A 21,994-nucleotide genomic window follows, 5' to 3' on the forward strand; every position below is an offset into this window, starting at 1 on the left:
TTACGTGATAGGAATTTCTCAGAAGAGTTCGGAAAGAGAAGTGACCTTGATATGTAGGTGACCTCCTTCCATGCCACAGCAGCCCTGAGCACCTCCCCCTGAGGGTCCAGCACGCAGCATTGAACCTTCCCCGTCACAACAGGGGCCAACCTACCACTGGCATCAGGGAGCTCAGCAGAAAAGGCCAATGAGATCTATTCCACTGGACCTGGGAGCATCAACAGCTAAGCAGCCAAAGCCCCTTCCTGGATGCCCCCAGAGCTGGGATCGGTTCTTCTTCACCTCAGGGTTTTCCTGGGTGACAGCAGCAGAGCAGCAGTCTTGAAATCCTCGTGCCTCCCATCTGCACATGCGTAGATGCATGGGGCTGCAGGGGTCAAGTCCTGCTCTTGCAGGCGGTTGGAAAGGCTCTAGCTGGCAACAGTGAAAAGGCAGAGGGTCTGCCCTAGATGAGGGGGGGAGGCCTTAAAGAGTGATTGATTATATCACCCCATCCACAAACACTTCCTGAGCCCTTCACGGGCAACGTTTTGGGGAGACGGCCACGAGCGAGACCCGTCCTGCCCTTGTGCTCTCCCGCCGGCAGGTGCTCCTCACTGTTGAGCAGCTCCAGCCCGCCCTCGGTACTGTCTTCTCCATGAAACTCAGTACTAAAGTCTTGACTAAAGTCGACCTATACCTCCTCCTTTGTCACAAGATAGCCAGAGCTCTAGTTTGGTGCAGCTCCTGTGCCAGGACAGAGGGTCACTGCCTTTCGTGTGAACTCACAAGTGGCACAGTGTCTGAGTGGTTGTGCCAAAAAAAGAGAAGTCTTTCAGCAAAAAAAGACTTAGACAAACAAAAAGAAGTATGGGAGCTACTGTACTTCCATGCTTAGACCCAGGCCCTTCTGGCATTTACTTTAAGAGCCCTTGACAGCAGCTGGCATTGCTGACATGAAACTCCATCTGGGCAGGGCACATGGTCACAATTAAGAATTACTCTTGTGGTTGTATTTGATCTGAACTTCAGACGGACCCAAAACCACTTAGTGGGGAGATATTTTACTTTCAGAGGCATCCGGCCAATTGTAAGAGCCCCCTTCTTTAAAAATGTCCTTTCCTGGAATATGGGGGCAGGATGCTTGGGGCTCACAAGTTGAGGTACCATTTTTTTGGAGACAGAACCTGAAGTCAATGTAGGACCAGAACTCCCAAGGCTGCCAACGGGCTGCCAGCTGTCTGACTTCGGATAATCCACTAAACTTTCAGGAGCCTCAGTTTCTTCTGAATGGGACAAGTACTGACTGGCTAACCAGCTCACAGGTTTTGTACCCTTAACATAAGACAGCAGAGGGGGAAAAATGCTTTGCAGAGGGGGAAAAATGCTTTGTGAAGAGTGAAGCTATCCAGAACGGTAGTCGCTATGTGCCGAGGGCAGAGAGGGAGGTGGCATGTACTACCTAGATGAGAAATGGAAGCCTGGAACGCCAGTGAAGAACCTGCCTAAGATCACACAGTGAACCAGTGAGAGGACAGGACAGGAATCCACCTTCCTGGAAGGACACACTTCATCAAACGTAAGGTGGCAAAGCTCGACTGATTGCAAAGTTTGCTTAGAGAAAAGATGGAGAAATGATTCATCAACAGTACATCAGAGGCAGAAAGGAGAGTTACAGGAATTGAGTTTCAATCCCACAGTAAATCCTAAGAAGTCACTGGAGAAATCTTTCATAATGTTAGCAATAAATGCACTCTCCCAGACCTTCTTAACCTCACAAACTAAGGAGAGTGCCTCTTTACCTCTATTCCTAGCACCACCATATGGATTTGGGCGCTTGCTGTCTCACACCTGGGATATCTGCAATGTGAGGGACAGTCATCCTGGCCTCTCCCCCTGCGTTAGTCCCTCCTGCATCTCACCTGTTAATCCTCCCCAAGCAACTACGTGACCGTGTCATTCTCCTGCTCAAAGATGAGCCTCCCTACTCCCAAAAAGCATCTACACTCTTCCTTTCACTCCAACAGAGACAGCCCAGCTGTCCTCAAGGTTGAGCTCGAATCCCGGGGGAGCCGCAGGCCACTCCGCCGACAGAAGTCTTACTTGGGAACCCCATAGCAAGGGCGGATTCACCCCACCCCTTCTCTTTTGAAACCACTCTAATTAGACTTTGCTTCCACCGCTGTGCCAGAATGGCTCTTGTCAGGGCGACTGGGCCAATGCTAAATGCACAGCGATTAGTTTCCACGTCTCCAAGTGAGGATGCCTGATGGCTCCCCATCCACCCCCCATCCCTCCCCAGTTCTCCCTGGCTTCCGGTCACAGATCTCCATCTCCTCCATGTCACTGTGGCTCCTTCTCTGTTTTCTTTGCTGGTTCTCTCCTCCCCTCCCAGTCTCCCAAAGTTGGAGGGTCTCTGGGCTCAGTCCTGGCGGCTCTTCTCCATCACACTCACTCCCTGGGGGGCTCTCAGTCAATCCCAAGGCTTAAAAACCATTGGTGGCTGACAAGTTCCAGTGCACAGATCCATTCCCAGTCTCTCCGGAACCCCAGTTTGCATACTTACTGTCTGCTCCCTCTCTCCACTTAGTGGAGATTCCCAAGTAAAACTGCTTCAAACCAAACTGACTTTACCCCATAGCCGTAAATCTCTGCTGTAGCCCGAACTCACTGAAGCCATCCACGCTTCTCCTTTCCTCTCTCCTCACATCTATTCAAATCCTACCGATTCTCTGTTTACAACAAAGGCTGAACCCAAGCACTTCTCCACCTCTAGAGCCACTGCCCAGGGCCAGGCCACTCCCGACTTCGGCCTGCATAACCGAGAAAGCCTCCGGTCGGTCTCTGCTTCCACTCTCACCCTCCACATCCATCACACAGCTTCCTTTCTTTGCCTCCAAAGTTCCTCTCCCACTCAGCAGAATCCTGCGATCCTGTGAGACCGCAGGTTTCCCCTCCCATGGCCTCTCTGCCTGCCTCGCTCTCCTGCTCACTGGGCCCGTCCGCACAGGCCTCCTGGCTGGCCTTGAACGTGCACAGCGCGTTCTCACGCTGGGGCTTTGCCCTGTCTGTACCCAAAGGGTTCTCCTCTTCCCTGTGAGTCCTCAATTCTTCGGGGTCTCATTATAAATGTCATCTGATCACAGTGAGGCCTTGCCAGATCATCCCGTGTAAAACAAAACCACCTGGGCCTTCTCCTTTGCCGCTTGTCTGGGGACACTTTCCTCGCCTCACCCCGGAGGCTCTTTGCCTTCCTTGTTTGCTGCCCGTCCCTCCCCACGAAAACATCAGCTCTGGGCAGACGGGCACCGTTTCCTTCTCTGCTGTCTCCTCAGGCCTAGAATGGTGCTGGCGTACAACAGGCACTAATGACTCTTTGTTGAATAAAAAGGTCAGGTCTCCCCATCTGTACCTCAGAAGCATTTGCCTGGGAAGGTGGGTCTGGAACTTGTGAGACACAGTTTTGTGGAGCAGACATGCTAACCCCCAGGAGAAATACAGGTCTTCCTTGTTCTTGGTGTCCCACTCAAGGATTTCATTTTCTCCCAGGTGTAGACAGAGTGATTACACCCACAGAGTGAACCTCTGACCCTCCATCTATACCTCACACAGGCCCACGGGATGAAACTAGGAAGAAGAGCACACAACTGAAGGCGCAGAAAAGGGTTCAGCCTTCTGACCTGGCAAAACATCCCCTCCTTCACAGGGATAAGCGGACATTTCCAGAAGTGCTCAATTAGGGCTGGTCTGCACAGCACCTACACAAAAGGTGAGTGAATGCAAACCATGAAACTCTTGGGGCTTGACTGACTATCCCATTTACAACCACACAGTACGGATGCACAGCTGGCACGAGCCCTGGCTTACCAGACGGCACGGAATAAGATTCTCTAACATAGTGCAACAAGGAAACACAAATACCAAGACGAAGATGGAAAGGATCCTGACTCTCTCCCAGAGTGTGCACTCTGCGGTCTGGACTGCTGGGGAGTCTGTTCAGGGCTGGAGGTCTGGACAGCTGCCTGCAGGCTCCCCTGCCGGGCTCGAGCCCACCTTGCTGGGATGAGGGGCAGAGGACTAGGGCATGAGCCACAGACATGGAAAGGAGGAGAAGGCCTGGTGCGGGGGGGGGGGGGTGCTCCATGGCTGGGCAGAGGGCTCTGGAGTGGGCAGCTGGGGACAGCCTGGGGACAGCCTGGGGACTACTGGGCCTGAGGTACTGGACAAAGACTGAACAGAGCTGCAACCTTTATTTTATTTTATTTTTGAGCTGCATCCTTTAAAGGCAGCTCTTCCACTTTGGTTCTGATACGTATTCCCGTTGTAACATCTCTTAAGTGACTGCCTGTGGTGTCCGACCTTGGGCCATTTTCACCAGGCCAGCCCGGTGCTGTGCCACCCCTGTGCTGCCCAGACAGGGCAAGTGCCATCGAGAGCCTGTTACGTCTATCAGGCTGCACTGCCACCAACATTTAGAGAATGCAAATCGAAGAACCAGAGCAATCCTCGCAGGGAACCAAAAACAGGCACTCACGTTGTTGTCACTCTCAAGATAGCCCCCAACCCCCGAACCCATCTTTCAGGGAAGCCCTTGGCTGGGCGCACGCACTGCTCGGGCCTCACGAAGCAGTGGGGCAGCCTCTGAGTCTGCGGCACTCTCACGTGCCGTCACTACTACAGCTTGGCCACAGCGGCTGACATACCTGGACACATCGGGCAGCAACTGCCTTCCACGTTGATGGGCTCGACGCAGGGCAGAGGGGGGCAGCTGACGGTCGAGCAGAGGGTCTGGCCCTGCAGGCAGTAGCAGTGTGTGCAGCTGTCAATGTCCCAGCGCTCCTCGTCGGCGTAGGCCTTCCCACTGAAGTGGCACACCACCTTCTTCGGAATCGTGTCTTCTAGTGAAAAGAACAGCAAATGGTCGAGTCACTTGATGTGATGAAGCACAGAATCTCAACACATTGGGACAGAAAGGGGGACAGCTTTGCACAGACAAATGATTTAGGATTGCCAGATTGTGGTGAAGCTTTGGTCTCCCCTGTTCCCTACTGCCAGCTTCCTTGGCTCAGGAGAGGCTTCAGGGCTCTCCTCTTGTGGCCTGAACATGACCTAGGGCCATGGAGACTAACACCGGGCAGTGACTGTTGCACGCAGGTGGGAATGGGACCCACTGGGTAAGCATCACTGGGTCACCTTTGCAAAAAATACAAATTCAATCACATTGGGTGGCTGGTGAACATACTACAGGAATAAAACGCAAATACAAATAGGTAGAGACATGTTCAGAAGTTTTACGTGGAAAGAGATAAAAAGTCCAGCTGAATATATTTACAGAGCAGACTCCCGAAATTCCTACTTTCAGTTCATCTTTTTGTAAACGATTCAGAGTAGTAGGGAAGGACAGTGGTGTGCCACGGGGTACAAGTGTGTCTCCTGTGCCGCCCCAGATGCCGACAGAACCACTTCCTTCATTCTTCAGTGATGCTGGATGGATTTTCCCTCTTGTCAACAAAGGCATTTCTATTTTAGGAACAACCTCACTTTAGTTCAAACCATATTTCTAGCAAACAATGGTTTTTGACAAATATATATATATATATATATATATATATGTATGTGTGCATATATATATATATATATATATATATTTAAGATTTTATTTATTTTAGAGACAGACTGTGAGAGAGAGTTGGGGGAGGAGAGAGGGAGAGAGAGAATCTGAAGCAGACTGTGCTGAGTGTGGAGCTCAACATGGGGCTCGATCTCAGACACAAGATCATGACCTAAGCTGAAACCAAGAGTCAGACTCTTAACCACCTGAGCCACCTAGGTGCCCTGATAACAGTATATTTTTAGAAGTTATTTTTATGTGTAAGAATTTATAACTTAAAATCCTCTGCTCTTCTTCCGTCTCCAGTCTCTTGCCATCCTCATTTCCTCCTTCCCCCAACTTTTTTCTAGAAAGTTCTTTTCTCTTGGATTCGGTGCTGCCTCCTGGTTTACTCGAGCTTATTTATGAGTGGTCACATTTTTACAGCCAGTCCTTCTTCCTAGAGCTCAAGGACAGTGGCTCAGAGTGAGGTCCCAGTGGCCAGCTAAGATGGAGCCTACCAGTGGGGTAATGGGCAGCAGCACTTCCTCTTCACTGGACAGGCCAGTAACTGGATGACTCCTGCTCCCTGAGGAAATTCTATGCTCAGATTCCAAAGGCAGCTCCACGGATCATAGGTTTGTTTTTTTTTTTTTTAAAGATTTATTATTTATTCATGAGACACACACACACACACACAGGCAGAGACATAGGCAGAGGGGGAAGCAGGCTCCCTGCAGAGAGCCTGATGTGGGACTGGATCCCGGGACTCCAGGATCATGCCCTGGGCCAAAGGCAGGCGCTAAACCGCTGAGCCACTCAGGGATCCCCAGATCACAGGTTTTTTATAATTAAAAAACTATAAAGGAATCTGGGAGGAAAGTTCCTTAGGAAAGGAGTGATATTAGAGGCTCAGGTTCTTCCTGGAAGGCATCTGGGAAGCTCTAACCAGAAACAGTGTTATTGCCTAGACTCAGAGGATGGAGCCTACGATGCCTGTGGGAGTGATGAGAAACGTGTGGGCATGAGGCGTCATGTTCTTCGAGCAACCTCAACCCACAGCCATATGCTCTGAGGTGGCTAGAGGCTGCTGTCTGTGTAGACCCAGCTCAAAGCTTCCCACTGAGCTTTTCCAGAGGTGCTGACAGAAATGTTCTCATCTGTTTTTGGTGTCCACGTTCTCTTCTTAACAATTACTCAAGCACAATGTGCCTTACTGAATGGTGCTAATAATGTTCCTATTCCTCTACTACGCTCTATTTCCACAGCTAAGTCTAGTTCACTGCGGAGTTCTGTAAGCAGGTGCAGGAAGGAATCTACATCAAGTGTTAGAACGCACAATCTCTCTGTTTCTCAACATTTCTTCATAGTTTCTCTTGCTGCCTGCGGTTCAACAAGAGATACTGAGCAATCACAGGAAGTTCTAGCTGTAAACAGAAATGCTTTCTCATTATATATGAAAAAACATACTCTGTTCTATTTCGGAATGTTCCATAGAAAGTCTTCTGGTGCAAAATGGTTAGGCTTAAAAATTGAACTGTAGGCTTTGAAACCAAACCCATGATAGAAGTTTCTGCTAGCCTGGAATCCTCAGGGGAGGCAACTTCATTAAGAGATCTCAAATGCACATGTCAAATGGCTCAGTAGAATCATTTAATGAACTCAATTCGAGTAATATTCTGACCTCCAGCCAACTTTTCATTGAGGACATTAGATTTGCCATCAAATCTAGAGTCTATTATGCAGAGAATTCTTTATGAAAGGAAACATCTCTTCATGAAGCAATATCACTGATTATATTTTACATAAACCTTGTAACAGCTCATGTGATGGTCCAATATCATGGCATAAAATTTGAATAATGGATTACTATGCAAGGACTTTAGAAGAGAGAAGGTTAAACTCTTTGCCCATCTCGTCCAGCACTTTCTGTTGTGCTTTTCCTTCCAAAGACATCTCTGCCAGTCCTCTTAGAGAAAAGGAGCAAGGGAATGAACTCTAGGCATGAACTCAGGAAGGATGGGGACATCGTAAAAAGGGGTTCAAGTCAAGGCCAACCACGGGTCTGTATTTTCTCAGGACCTAGGCAAAGACACATCTTAAGTTATTTAATTAATCTACTCACATCTATGAGGCTAAAATTATCTGTGCAAAATTACATTGATATTAAGAATAATCATATGTTAAACCTTATAAAGACATCATTCGTTGATTATACAAATTCTACTAATCCATGGGGAAGAAGGCAGGACGGCGACCCTGAGCCAGCAGACGGCAGAGATGTGGTGGGACAGGCCTGGGGACTGGACTCCTCTCCACAGAACAACACAGTAACTGCTGCTTCTGTGACTTCAACGCAGAGCTGCATGGCACTAAGGGCAAAGAAACCACCTGCGGAGGAGCTGGGGGAGGCATTGCTCAGGACTCGATGTTCATGTTTTACTCTCAGGGATGAGAGAAGACAAGGAAGCTGGAGGGGGGAGGTATAACACACAGAAGACAGTGTGTCCAACAGCTTGTCATGTTGGAAGGGCAGTGAGAGTGTCAGGCTGTGGGTGTGTGTGTGTATGTGTGCGCATGCACACACGCACCACCCTGGAGATGGAGTTGGGGTCAGATGGTGAGAGGCCATGAGGGGCACCTTCGGGTTCCTTCTTACAGAGTAGGGGAGGGGCCTTACCAGCTTTGCTGGTAAGAGGAGAACTCTGGAACAGGCCAACATGGAGGACTAGATGGGCAGATGGCGTTGAGGATTCTGTTCACAGGGATGTGACATGGGCTAGGTTAGGGCAGCGTGGATGGAGGTGGACAGGCAAGGCTAGATTTGAGAGATTTCTGAGAAACAGCTGTCAGGATGGATGCTGATGAAGAGGATGCACAAAGGCCAACCCTTCTCGCGCTGGAGGCCATGCAGAGGTAATTCCAACATATGAATCATTTTACTGCTTTGAGAAATAAACAGCTGGTGAGTCTGTGAGGGTCCTGGTCAGGCCTTATCAAACTCCTCCTGATAGGCCAGTGGATTAGTCAGAATGCAGTGATCAATCCTCCAACTCTTAGGCCTCTCTGTGTGAGCACAAGCAGGAAGCTGCTGATAGGACAGTCAATGTGGGGTGCAACAAGGTCAAAGAGGACAAATTTCAGTCACTGGGAGCTTACGTAGGAAAGCAGTGGAGCATGGGGGTTACCAGCAAATCTGGCAATACCCTTCCTACAACTCTACAGAGTTCATATCCTGTTGAGTCAATAATTCTTCTAGTAATCTATCCCAAGAAAATAATCAGAAAAGAACTAAAAGTAAGTGTTTCCTGGTGGATGTTCATCACAATATTATTTACAACTGCAAGAAGTTAGGGGAAAAATTGCTATCTAACAATAAGAGAATGTTTAAATGACTCCGTGCAATCATATGAGAGAATACTGGGCAGTTATTAAAATGTGTCACGTATAGCACAAGCCCAATCACGTAAAGAGGAAAATTAAAAACTGCCTAAAAAGAATGAAAAGGTTAACAGTAATTGTTAGAATCAGGTGAGTTTGTCTCACTATTTTTTTTTGCAATGAGTGTCAGTTACTTTTGGTACGTAGGCAGCAATATATAAAATGGAAACACACACACAGCATCCCTTACCCACCTGACTCCCCAGCACCCCAAATACACACACACGAAAATAGTGAGGGTAAGAGGCTAACTGGAGCCTGGTGCTAAGCCCCTGGCCATGTGATGTGGTGCTTTCTGAATGCTACTAGCCCACTCTTAAGAATCTGAGCAGACTGGAAGAAAACTAAACCATGGAAGAAACACCAAAGATCAAATGCGAGCTACAGCAGGACAGTGTTCGTGTAACTACTGATCAGCAATTGTAGATCATTGCCTAAAAGAATATTTATAAAATGACATAAGAGAGTATGAATGACTTGGAGTTGACGGGTTCTTAGCCAAGAACTCTGAATATATATTGGGTGAAACTAAAGTTCCTTATTCGATTTTGTTACAAAAATAGATCTTTTCCTAAATTCAATGAAGATTAAGAATTTAAAGAATTAAGATTAAGAATTAAGAATTCAAAGTGGCAAGGAAGACTGAGATACACTATGCTGGGAGCCCCCAGAGAGACACGGGAGCAGGTCCACGTAGTTGCTCAGAGAGCGAGTCAGACGGGTCCGACGTCTGGGGACTTCAGTGGTCGCAATAAAGCCATTCCCCTCAGGGAGTGGGCTGACTGACAAGGACTGAATTTCCAGGTACTTCTGGAAATACTTCTAGTATCTCTCTTTTCCATTTAGGCTCTGCTCATCACAGATTATCTCAGAAGCATCTTGTCTTCAAGGTTATTTTCAACTAAATTAATCCCACCTTGAGATCAGGAAGTTTAAAAAACTGGAGGTGCCAGATTCATGGCAGCATTATTTACAATAGTCACGAGAGGGGAAACAACCTAACTATCCTTTAAGGGGTGGATGGACAAAGAAGTTGTGTTATGTATATACAATGGAATATTATTCAGCCATAAAAATGAAAAAAAATCCTACCACTTGCAACAACATGGACGGACCCTTGAAGGTATTAGGCTAAGTGAAACAGAAAGACAAACACTACACGATCTCACTGAAATGTGGAATCTAAACCAACAAAACACCAAACTCACAGAAAAAGGGAGCAGACTTGTGGTTCCCAGAGGTAGGGTGGTACCTACTGGTAGTACCTTGCTGGTAGGAGTGGTACCTAATATGACCACTTTCGCAAGGTGGTCAAGAGGTACAAACTTCCCATTATAAGACGGATTAGCACTAGGGATGTAGTATACAACATGATGACCACAGTCAACACTGCTGTGGGACAGACAGAAAAGTTGTTAAGAGAATAGATTCTAAGAGTTCTCATCACAAGGAGAAAATTTCTTTTTTTTTAATTGCATCCATGAGATGACAGAGGTTACAATACATGTGACTCAAACCATCATGCTATATACCTTAAACTTATTATTTTTTTTTAGATTTGTTTGAGAAAGACAAGCATGCACACTTGAGGGGGGGGGAGAGTGGGGAGGAGAGCAGGGGGGGGAGGGAGGGAAGGAGGGGGCAGAGAGAGAGAGAGAGAGAGAAAGAGAGAGACTGAAGCAGATTCTGCACGGAGCATAGAGCTCGCTCAACCCAGGACTTGATTTCATAACCCTGAGATCACAACCTAAGCTGAAACCAAGAGTTAGATGCTTAACTGACTGTACCACCCAGGTAACTCTGTATGCCTTAGACTTTTACAGTGATGTATGTCAATTATTTCTCAATAGAACTGGAAAAAAAAATGGGTGTTGTGCTGGGTAGAGCATAGAGATAGATGCCAATCAACTGCTAGTTGGTAGCACTGCCTCAAAGGATGAGTCTCTCCTTGGAAGTGCCAAAGATGGAAAAGAAGGCCAGTGCCTCAAAAAGACCTTGTAAAGGCACTTGGTTGCAGGACGGAGGGACCTCAAGGTCTGCACAAAACTCTAAGCTAAGGTTGAAGTTCACTATGCAGAGCTCAGTAAGGCAACAAGATCTAAGAGCTGAATGGCCAGCATTCTCATAGCTGACCATTTTAAAGACTGGAGCTCAGAGGAGACAGATGGTAGAGATAAGAGAAATGCCAGACGGTTCTGGAAGAGGGATCTAGGTGTCAAATATGGAGGAATCAAACAGCATCTGCTGATCAACCCTGGTGCCCCAGGCACTATGCTCAAGAACTCGATGCCATTCAGCCTCACAGACACCCTAAGAAGTAGGGCAGTCTATTCTACTCTTGGGGAGACTCAGGTTTACAGATGGGAAGTAACTTTATGTCACTAACTCATGAAGCGGTGGAGCTCACCTAATCCCCTGGCTCCATCGGACTGTAAGGCTTAGGTTCTCTACCATGAGCTTGACTTAATGGCTCCATCCCTTCCATCCCAGGGACACACAGAGCTGTTCTCACGTGGTCTCCAATGAGCCAGGGCCTCCCTGGAGAGTACACAACATCTTCAGGGAAGGCCAAGCTGGTTCCAATGTGCTGCCATGGGGTGAGCCATGGTTAGCTGTGGATGTATTACATCAGGACAGGCAGGTCAGAGGACTGGGCCTCTAATTCACGAGGACATCCATTTCAGAGACAGCAACAGAGAAATGCTTCCCCTGCCTGCTTGCAGGGAGTATTTCCTAGATATCTTCACATCTAATCAGTTTGAACTACACTATCAACACATTTCATAATGGTGAAGTCTGTTTCTTCAAACGTGCTTAAAAACAAAGCCATATTTAAGACTCTACTGAATTTTCCAGTGAAATAAATGGAGGATTCTTGGTTTTTGCATAGTCCTGACTAATCTTTTCCAGGCGCTATGTGGCCCAAATTAGTTAATTTAGAGTTTGGTTAATGAGGCTTTATTTTTTTTTTTAATTTTTATTTATTTATGATAGTCAGAGAGAGAGACAGAGAGGCAGAGACACAGGCAGAGGGAGAAGCAGGCTCCATGCACCGGGAGCCCGATGTGGGATTCGATCCCGGGTCTCCAGGATCGCGCCCTGAGCCAAAGGCAGGCGCCAAACCGCTGCACCACCCAGGGATCCCTAATGAGGCTTTATAAAAATATTTCTGCTTTTGACTACACTGTACCTGAAAGGCAAAGATCTAAACAGAGGCCTGAAACCATGGAGTCATTTGGGCTCACTGATAGGTTTTGGTGTCTCTGATTTCTTACATGGTCTTTCTGTTGATACCACCTCGTTCCAGGGCACATGTGGATACATTTGAGAAAGCTGTCAGTTTTAGAAATGACTTAGTTTAGAGGGAGACACAGTGGCTGTTCTATGCAATTTGAGGTTCTAAGTAATAAAGTCACTGTGGTCTTTTGTGAGAAGGAGCAGAGGCTAACTGAAGGTACATACAGGAGCATTTTAAGTGTTCTGGCTGAAGAAGGATGTAGAAATAGAGACATGGGAACATCCAACTAAAAGTGGTCTACACGGATTATATTCGGCTACAGAGTGGACTGTGTCATTTAATTTTGACTGTTCTATTTATCACTCTAACTGGTTTGTTTACACTGACAAGGACATTATTTTTATTCGTTGATACCTAATAATAGGAACTCCCATTTGTTGAATGCCGTCTATGTACAGGCCAGTGTGCTAAGTGATTTATATAAGGAGTCTGTTCCATTTGATCTCCACAGCCCAATGGAATGGGGTATTACCCCAATTCCACAGAAAACCGAGGCACAGGGAGATTACATGACTTGCCCAAGATGCACAGCTAGGAAGTCGCGAGGCCAGGACAGGAACCAATGTAGGTGAGGCTCCAGAGTTGCCACCCACCTTCTGCCCACCACGTAACCAGCAGAGTGACCTCGGGAAGGGCCACATCCTGGTGCCACACAAATGAACATGGTGATTACTAACTCTAAAAAATGAGTACTTAGAGTTTCTGCCCCTGGCGTTTGTTGGGGGTTAAGGCCTTCATCTTCAAAGGTAATCTACCCTTCAACTGACTGCATCATACATCTGGCACAGTCCTGTGAAGGAACACAGATAATGAAGTGGCTACTGAGGACTCATGGTCTTCCTTAGGCAAATCTCTAACATCTCTCTCGGAAGAAGAGGATTAGTGGAGAATGTTCCAAGAAAAACATGAGGTATGACACTAATATAATAAGGTTTATTTTTAGGACAAACACATCAGGAGTTATATATCCAAACAAATATGATCCCCTTCTAAGCAGTCACTGTAGAGGGCTATAAATGTATTCCCACAATACTGCCCTTGCTTCACACAGCTTTAGAATTTTCCTTTTGCAGAGGCATCTAAGTTTTGACACATGCAATGAAGATAGTTACTATTTTATGGCCACTCCTTGGTTTAGATCAGCTTCGGTATTTGGTTTCCTCAGCTCTGGCCTCTCTCATCCGTCAGACTGGCTTTAAACGACTTCTGGCCTCCTTCAGAAACAAAGTCCCCACTGCAGGATGGAGTCTGGCTTCCACAGTCATCACCAACAGCATGTCAGGAGCCCAGAGAGCTCGTGCGTGGTGGCTCCCTCCAAGGAACTTTCTAACTCCGGGAGCACACAGACATGTTTTATCTTTTTTGGATTCAAATATAAGTAACACTGTTACACGGCATCCCGTATGACTATAGTAAAAGTACGACATGTCTTTCGGTGGTGGAATTTGGAGAACTCCATGTTTTTGTTTTCATTTTCCCTGTTTCTGGTTCACACAAAAGGGGAGGAAGAAGTGCAAGGTCTTGAAATGTTAACTCCTTCAAAGCTGACTTTTCCAACTGTTTAAACTTTGCCATCTTCTTTTCTTCTTTTGTTAAAGTGGGACTTGGCTTTTACTCTTGAGCTCTTTTACTAATTATACCATAAAGCCAACTAATAGCTGGGGAAACCCTAGAATCCACAGCTGTGCTGTTTTCTTCCTTCCTCTAGAAAGATCCAATTTAGTGTTTCAAATCACTGATGTGGTAGCTCCGGCTTTGCTTGGAATCTGACTACGATGAGGAATATACATTAGCCTCTGAAAAGGAAGAGTCTCAGACTTTTTCCCCTTTCCTCAGTGGAAGGATCTGAAAACAAAGATCCACTTGAACCTGCGCTACAGTTGGGCTCTTCAAATGCTGCCAGGAGACAACTTTCCTGTATAGATACTTTAGGTTCTAAATCTAGTTGTGGTGGTCATGAAGTCAAAGTGTCGGTGTGGGAGTCACTTCCTGAGAAGAAGGTAGGCAGCTATAGAAACAGCATCAGGTCTTTCAAATTTCCAGGGCACTATTTAGAGTCCTGAGAAGTAATCTGCTCTGGGATCCCAGAAGCCAAGAAACTAAACACAGTTCTTATTCTCAGAATAAGTCCCACCACAAAATAATTCAATGCAGTACTGAAGGGGGTACTTGTCCTTTCTACACACAGTTGTGGACGGCACAGTCCTGAACACTGGAAACGCAGTGGTGCCCAAAGCAGGTGAGGTCTCTGCCTTGAGGAGACCCTCCTGGATCGGTAGGATCTCATCAGCTTTATAGGATTCCAGGTCCAGGCTCATGTGCTAAATCCTTTGGAAAGCTGTGCAAACTGCAGGCCCAGCTAACAGTGCTCTAATTCAATGCAGTTTCCTAAGTTTGAGGTCTGACGGACTTACAGAAAGCATTAGTGAGATCACTCAGGCAGGTGTGAGAAGGTACGAGGTATACTAATGGGTATCGAGGGACTCAGAAAAGGGGGTGACAAAGGCAGCCAAGAATGACCAGTGAAGCAGCTGACTCTGGGAAGTGTAGGGAAAGTACTTTCCAAAATTTTAGCTTATAAATTTAACACTGCACTGCAGTGATCTTTCTCTAACTGCCCTAGAGGAATAAAATGCTACTATTATCTTATATTTTATCTTCTTTTAACAGATAAAATACCCAGATCCCTGGCCTGTTATCTCATCCTCATTTCTGTATCCCAAAGTTGGGCATGTGTTGGGCACAAACCCTATGTTTGGAGAAGAAATCAAATATATGTGCCTCCTGTTTAAGAAACCAGCTTTACTTTTGTTAATATAAAGAGGAGACAAACAGAAACTGCAACAAAGAAGGAATCTGAGCAATAATTCGCATATCACCAACAGGTGCACAGACTCAAAGGCACAGATTAAGACTGATTTTCAATATGCTAGCCCACTGGACCTTTCTTGACTGGAGAAGAATGGAAAAGCGGATCTCAATTGAAGTCTTGCTAAAATCAAAGGCAGGTTAGCACAGACAATTGCAACGAGGCACAGATCTAATATACGTAGTATTCTATCAGCATGTGAGTAAAGGTTTTTGGCTAAAAATGCAAAAAAATATTTATTGATTTAACTAAAAACTTGAGTACCTTGTAACTTCTAGCTTTTAATAAGTAAAACATCTGCTCTTAATTCATTTATATAGAAGGAGAAAACTGAGACAAATATTGCCATGCAGGCCAACTCCTACCTCTATATATAATGTCTCAAATACTTTGAAAGCAGATCTGGCCACCATTTTAAGACCTTTCTTGGAAGTCCATTTGTGCTTTATTTTGTTCTATTTCTTGGGGAGGGAGTCTAGGTGTATTTTAGAGACCAAAAAAAACCTTTCAAGTTTCTTCAACATACTGGAAAAAGTAAGTAATAAAGTTACTAAAAAAAAAAACCTAAAAACTTTCCAGAGCTCCATGAAGCAGAAACCTCACCAAACTGGTAAACACGAGGACTTTGGTTGATTCCCACTGCACGAAAAAAGGACAGACTTTCTCAGTGGTAGGACTTAATCCATGCTTTATGTGTATGTTATGGGTCAATTAAGCACTTCATATATGGAAGTTCAGGGAAATATTCCATTTTCAACTTTAACTGAGGTCCCATCTCTTACAAGGCTGACAATCCTCCATGGAGATTATACACAGAAACCATTTTGGAAATATATAATGTATTCTAGAAGGGAGGCAGGTACAATGAAAGATGAGGGTGGCCTAAATGAGGAAAACAGAATACTTCCGTTAGGATAGATGTCATCTGTGGAACAGAGTACAGAATCTTATTAATAAAACCTGAGAGTGGAACCCACTGGATTCCCAGAGAAGGTTCCTGTCATCACAGCCTGTGTATGATTGGGAGTACCCCACCAGGGTCTGCCGCTGACTTCAGGCCTGATCGCATTTCCTCATCAGAAATGTAACCCTCTGTAGGGAGAAGGTCTTTCCCCAGTCACCAGACAAATAAGGGGTGAAAGGCATGTGCTAGTGGATCTCTTTGGAAACACCAGTGCCAGCCTCCCCTCTGTGCAACAGACCTCTTTAAAATCAGACTGTGTGCTGGAGCCCAAGGACAATGCCACTCAGGGGTTTAGCTGAAGTTAACCACAGAAACTGGAATACCTGTTTACATGGCTCGGGCCTGAAAGGGACATTGGGGTGTGAAGAGAAAGCAGTATATGGTGCGTACAGGATGAGGTGCTTCCCAGGGTGCAGAGAAGACCTGAACTGAAATCAAACACTGTACTTCTGTTGCGACAACCTGAGACCCATTCTGAAGTTAGCACAGTGCACAATGACCAGAATGTCTGTAGCTTTACGCCCCTCAAAGAGCACACAGAAAAGCGTCCCACTCCCCTTCCCTTCTACCTAAATCACTTCCGCACTATTTGGGACCACTGGGGTTGCAGTGTTGGGACCTCAGGAACCCAGAGCTCTGCAGAATGTGCAGGAAGGACCCTGGGGCTCCTCCTGATCACAGCATGCTCTGGTTACTGATGCCCTGGACTCTGGAGGAATCATGGCGGGTCATGCACTGCAAGTTCACGGACTCCTCAAATGGGACTAGCCTCCAAAGTAAACAGAACTAAAAGAGCTCCATTCTTTCTCCCTTGGTAACGTCCAGCGGTATGAAAGGACAGTAAAGCTCTGAGGTTTGGGTGCAGGGTGCTGCCCCAAGCCAGCTGTACTACAAAGCCTTAGAAAGCATGCTGTCTCTTCCTGGATCACAATGTGGTGATGAAAGCAGTGGTCGGCTATTCAAGCTAAGAGTGTGCAGCGTGAGGTACACTATGGAAGTATTATCTAAAATATTCTCATCCTCCAATAGCTCATCATCGGGATGCTATGTCCAGACCTTTTGCTCGCAGAGAGGCAGGTGCTGTATTCAAAGTGCGATACCAGAACCCATCTGACATGTGACCCAGATCAGCTGCACTCTGTGCTGGAAGAGCTGTCACTGAACTGAGCTGAGCCTCAATTCACATTGTGTTGACTAATATATTCACATATGTGCACCATGTCATTTACTGTTCATAGCATCTTAGTGAAGCGGAGAACAATATTACTGCCCCCATCTCATAGATGGGAAATTCAGCTAGGGTTTCTTATGTCACTGACACATAAAGCTAGAATGTACCCTTTGGCTCCAAAGTAAGCTCTCTTTCCAATACAGAGAAGTATTTAAGAAAACATACTGGAGAAACAGCTGTGAAAAATGCTGCAATGGAGATGCCAGTTATCATAACATGGCTTAAAAATATATGACATTTAATTCTGTGGGTGTATGTCTTAGAGATGTAAAATTAAATATTTGCTATGTTTGACTTCTGGGCTGAGTTAAATACACAACGGTCAACAGATGTTCCACAGAGATACTATTTATATTTGTAATCTCTAAGAAAAGATACCTCAACAAATTAGCATAATCATAAACATAAATCTAAACAAAAATGAATGTCATATAAGACTGGCTTGACAAACTGTAGACACTGCCCTGCTAAGGAGATATGTTATTAATCATTTTCTAGCTGAAGATCCCAATAAAGGGGAAGTAGAATCATACCATCACAACCAATGGAGTGTGCCAAGCCAGCCTAACTCCACATGAAAGCTCTATATCAAATAATAAGATACATGTAATACAAAAAAAAAAATAGCTAACCTCTAATCAGAAAAGTATATGACCGGGTGCCACTCATACCGGAACTCACTTTCATAGATCCCTAAAGGTATGGGATACTTAAAGACACTTAAAAGATACTAGATTTAGAAAGTACCTTAATTTTGTTTACATCACACATATGTGTAACTTGCACATACATACTTTTATAACATATAAGCATATAATTTCATCTCTCTCATACAGAAATATACACACACAAAGAGCCAACGAGCATCCAGAAAGAACAGACCTTTGACAAAAATTTCTTAAGTGAGAAGGATGTACTGACTCAGAGATTTCCAGCCAACAAATAGGACTTTAAATATCTGACCTCAAATATTTTCTAAAATAACACATGGTTACTAATAAATAAATACTTGCCAAAGTCCAAGTTTCAAAACAATATTCTATGCATGGGTAATAAGGACTTGGCCAACACAGGAGGTGCTAACTCAGGAACATCCTGTTCTATGAGACTGGCTTCATCGAGGGGGCACACCTGAGCATCCTCATTTGCAGAGTCAACAGCAGCTATGATGCTGCAGCAATATGGATTTGAAGACCTCATAAGTTAAATTAAGAAAGATCTTTATGACCAGTGTAGTGCTCTGTCTTTATAATATTTGTCCAGAAATGACTAAGCCTCTGAACACGATGAAGGCCCACTGGGATGCTGATGGTGGTGCCCCTCAGAGAAGCTGCTAGAGTCTTGTCCTTGGCAGAAGCATCACCAGCACAAACATCAGAGCGAGGGTGATGGGGTCAGGGCCAGCATCCCCACAGGCACTTACTAAGTAAGGGTTGCAAGCCGAATTATTTACTGTCATTTACAAGTGATGGAATAAAGACCTCACAGAAATCGGTTTTGCTCTAGAAAGGCAGGGAGGATGCAGTCTGTGATGAGGCCACGATGCTATCTTGCATGATGAAGTGTGTCATACGGAAGGCATCTGCTGTTTACGAGGAACCACATATCAAATCTGCCATCATACATGAGAATTCCCACCAGATCTTTTATCTTCACCTGATTGATATGCTCGAGTCATCTTCTGCTTCTCGCTCCCCATTCCTTAAGCCATCATTACAGTCAAAAAGCCTATGAAAGTAAAATCTAAATTTGTGTGTATTTATGAATAAAACTGGAATATAAAAAAAATTAGGGAATCTGAAAGTGTTCCATTAAAATGATTGGGTAATTACTACTTAGTTTCTTTCTAGTACAAGGATGAGTTCCCAAATGAGGGGTATTATAAGTAATGAGACAAAGCTGTTCACTTTTCAAAATTAATCATCAATCCTATTAATTATGTCTGTATTACACATTCTATTAAATTAGCACACATAATATGAGGCCTTCACACATCAAAAGAAAAGCATTATCACTGCACATTAGTGACTTGATAATTTAGCTGAAAAGAACACAAATATTCATAATTATACTACTTTTCATAGGATCACCAATTTTCAATTCTCTTATGGTAAGAAAAAAGGATACTTCACAAGGTAAAAGAAGCATGCTTTTGTTTAGGGGTTTTATCACTAAAAAGAGAAGTCAGATTAAAGGCTGGGTTGAGGTTTTTAGAAATCTGTATTTGAGAGATCTAATTAGGGAGAATATTCACTCAGGGACCTGCAGCCATGTTGAGGTCAGCACTGCAGGCTGGGGTGAGGCAAATGTGATCCTGGTAACAGTTTATCTAGGTTAAGGAGCTGGTTTCAAACTGAGAGCACCTAAAACAGGAGACGATGCAAGGCCTGGTCCTCTGGGCCTGCTGGAGACATAATCAGGTGCTTTAGGAAATGCAAAATCATGTCCTTTTCCTTTGCTACGTGGTCTCTGCATGGTAATGCAGGCTTTTCTACTGAGGCATAGCCAGAAACTGCCTGCAGTGTGCTAGCACTGCCCAGGCTTGGAGCCCTTACAGAGGGACAGGCTGGTAGGCATCTGATAAAAGAACAAACCTAAAAAGGCCAATCCTCCTATCACAGTCATGGACTGAACTTAACTTTGTATGCTTGGACATAAAGGGGAGAAAGGATGAAGGCCAATCTAACAAGGCTACTTGCAAAATGGGTATGATGTATATACAGAAGGGGCTCAGTGACTCCATAATAAAACAACATGTATGAAGCGTGAAGATAAAACAGTAACAATACAGCATCACTCATCAAATGTTAGTAAGTCTCCTCAATATGTTCCCCTGAAGATAGAAGGGGCTCAGTGACTCCATAATAAAACAACATGTATGAAGCGTGAAGATAAAACAGTAACAATACAGCATCACTCATCAAATGTTAGTAAGTCTCCCCAATATGTTCCCCTGAAGATAAGCCTTAGATTTATATGATACAATTATACCTGCAACATTGTGTGTGTTTATGTGTATACAACTGAAATATAATTTCCACTCTACTACTATAGAGCTTATATGAACCCAAATTTAGTGAAAGTGCTTGTAAACTAACTTGAAAACAAAGTAAAAGATTTGGACCAAATTGGATTTCCCTCTTCACACTAAAGAAGCATTGGTCTAAATCATAAAGGAATTGCAATAGGAAATATGAAGGCCAAAAAACCAAACCAACAAAAACCCCTAAAACAACAACAAAATACAAGAAAGACACAGAATATGGACTTGTAGGTTTCTTTCCATGAGTTTAAATTTGTTATACTGGTTTTAAAAAAGAAGTGATTTACTATTTATCATATGGAAATAAATTTACTAATTAGAAATTTACCAAGTAAGTAGCAAAAGACAATAACTTTTTATCTCAACAAAATTATCTGAGAATTTTCAACATGAGAGATTCCCTGCCAGATTTTTCCTCTGAAGGTAATGTGGAATTCGCAGGCTCCTGGGCCCTGGTTTCTAACTATGATCTAAGTGCCCCTGATTGATTTATAAACCGTACAGAAGTTCTGATATTTAAATATGATAGTACTGATTGTATATCTCTCCTTTTTGCCAATCCCCTGGCCTGAAACAGAAGCCAGTTTATACCTTTTATTTAGATCTCACCAAAGGCAGTGGCAGTTTTTTTTATAAATCCTGGTCAGTTCTTCGAAAAACTAAGTAGCACTTAGTTGGATATATGCCTTGATACATTTTTTTTTTTTTTTGGCTTCATGGTCATTAAGAGGTTAGGCCAACTGTATGTCCTAATTTGGTTGGGATGCTCCTGGTCTAGAGCTATTGCCCCATCATGACTAACAACCCTCACTTCCCTCTCAAATGCATCATAGTTTGAAGAATAAATTATATAGGTGGTCACTGTATTAAGAGAATTAAGCTTTCAAACATACATTTAAATACTCTCTGGCCATTACACTGAGAAAAATCTAGCTCTGTAAAATTCCGGAGAGCAGAAATTGTGTTTTTAGAGTATCTTTCCATCTCTTATATACCAACATTCAGAATAGACTCAGAGGAAGTGGTCTCCTATCTAGCAGCCAGAGGTCAAATAGTCAAGTAAACGGGGCAGTCTTGATAAGCTGGAATTATGGTCAACATGTACATAAATGTCATTCATCAGATCATATATAGGAATTGCTACAAAGCACTGTGGCCAGACGATGTCTCCTTTTCCTCAAGTATCACCCCAAATGTGCATCATTACTTGTATCCAGAAAGCATGCAAAAATCTCCCAACAGTAAATGCACAATATCTGAGATTCACCTAGCTTGACTGATTTTTTACCTACTATTCTGATTATAGGTTCACTACTGGGTTGAGTTGTATCACTGTCTTTCACTTGACTTCACAAGCTTTACTCAATACAGAAGCAATAAAAGAGAGTGAGAGCCTTGGGAGCGGGGACTGTGGCTTTATTAGAGTTGCCAGCTGTCTGAGCCTTGCCTTCTGGACTCCAGAATAGCATCTGGCTTATGTCCTTAGGACCGGTTTCAGTACAGATGTCATGGGCAAACATATGAATGTCTTCTGTTGACAGGCTATATCCCCATGGGTCACAAGAAAGAGAGGACTCTG

The 21,994-nt window shown here is 44.6% G+C and overlaps 1 protein-coding gene across 2 annotated transcripts in view; it reads right to left on the minus strand.

The window, feature by feature from the left end:
• The window catches only part of CRIM1 (cysteine rich transmembrane BMP regulator 1), a 191,280-nt gene that overhangs the window by 8,569 nt on the left and 160,717 nt on the right, over positions 1–21,994 (minus strand). For both annotated transcript variants that reach the window (XM_041755162.1, XM_041755161.1), the window contains one exon: positions 4,683–4,877. In XM_041755162.1, the coding sequence (XP_041611096.1) occupies positions 4,683–4,877 (195 nt within the window). The remainder of the gene's footprint in view (positions 1–4,682; positions 4,878–21,994) is intronic.

The sequence above is a fragment of the Vulpes lagopus genome, chromosome 5 (assembly GCF_018345385.1).
Source record: "Vulpes lagopus strain Blue_001 chromosome 5, ASM1834538v1, whole genome shotgun sequence".
NCBI lineage: Eukaryota > Metazoa > Chordata > Mammalia > Carnivora > Canidae > Vulpes > Vulpes lagopus.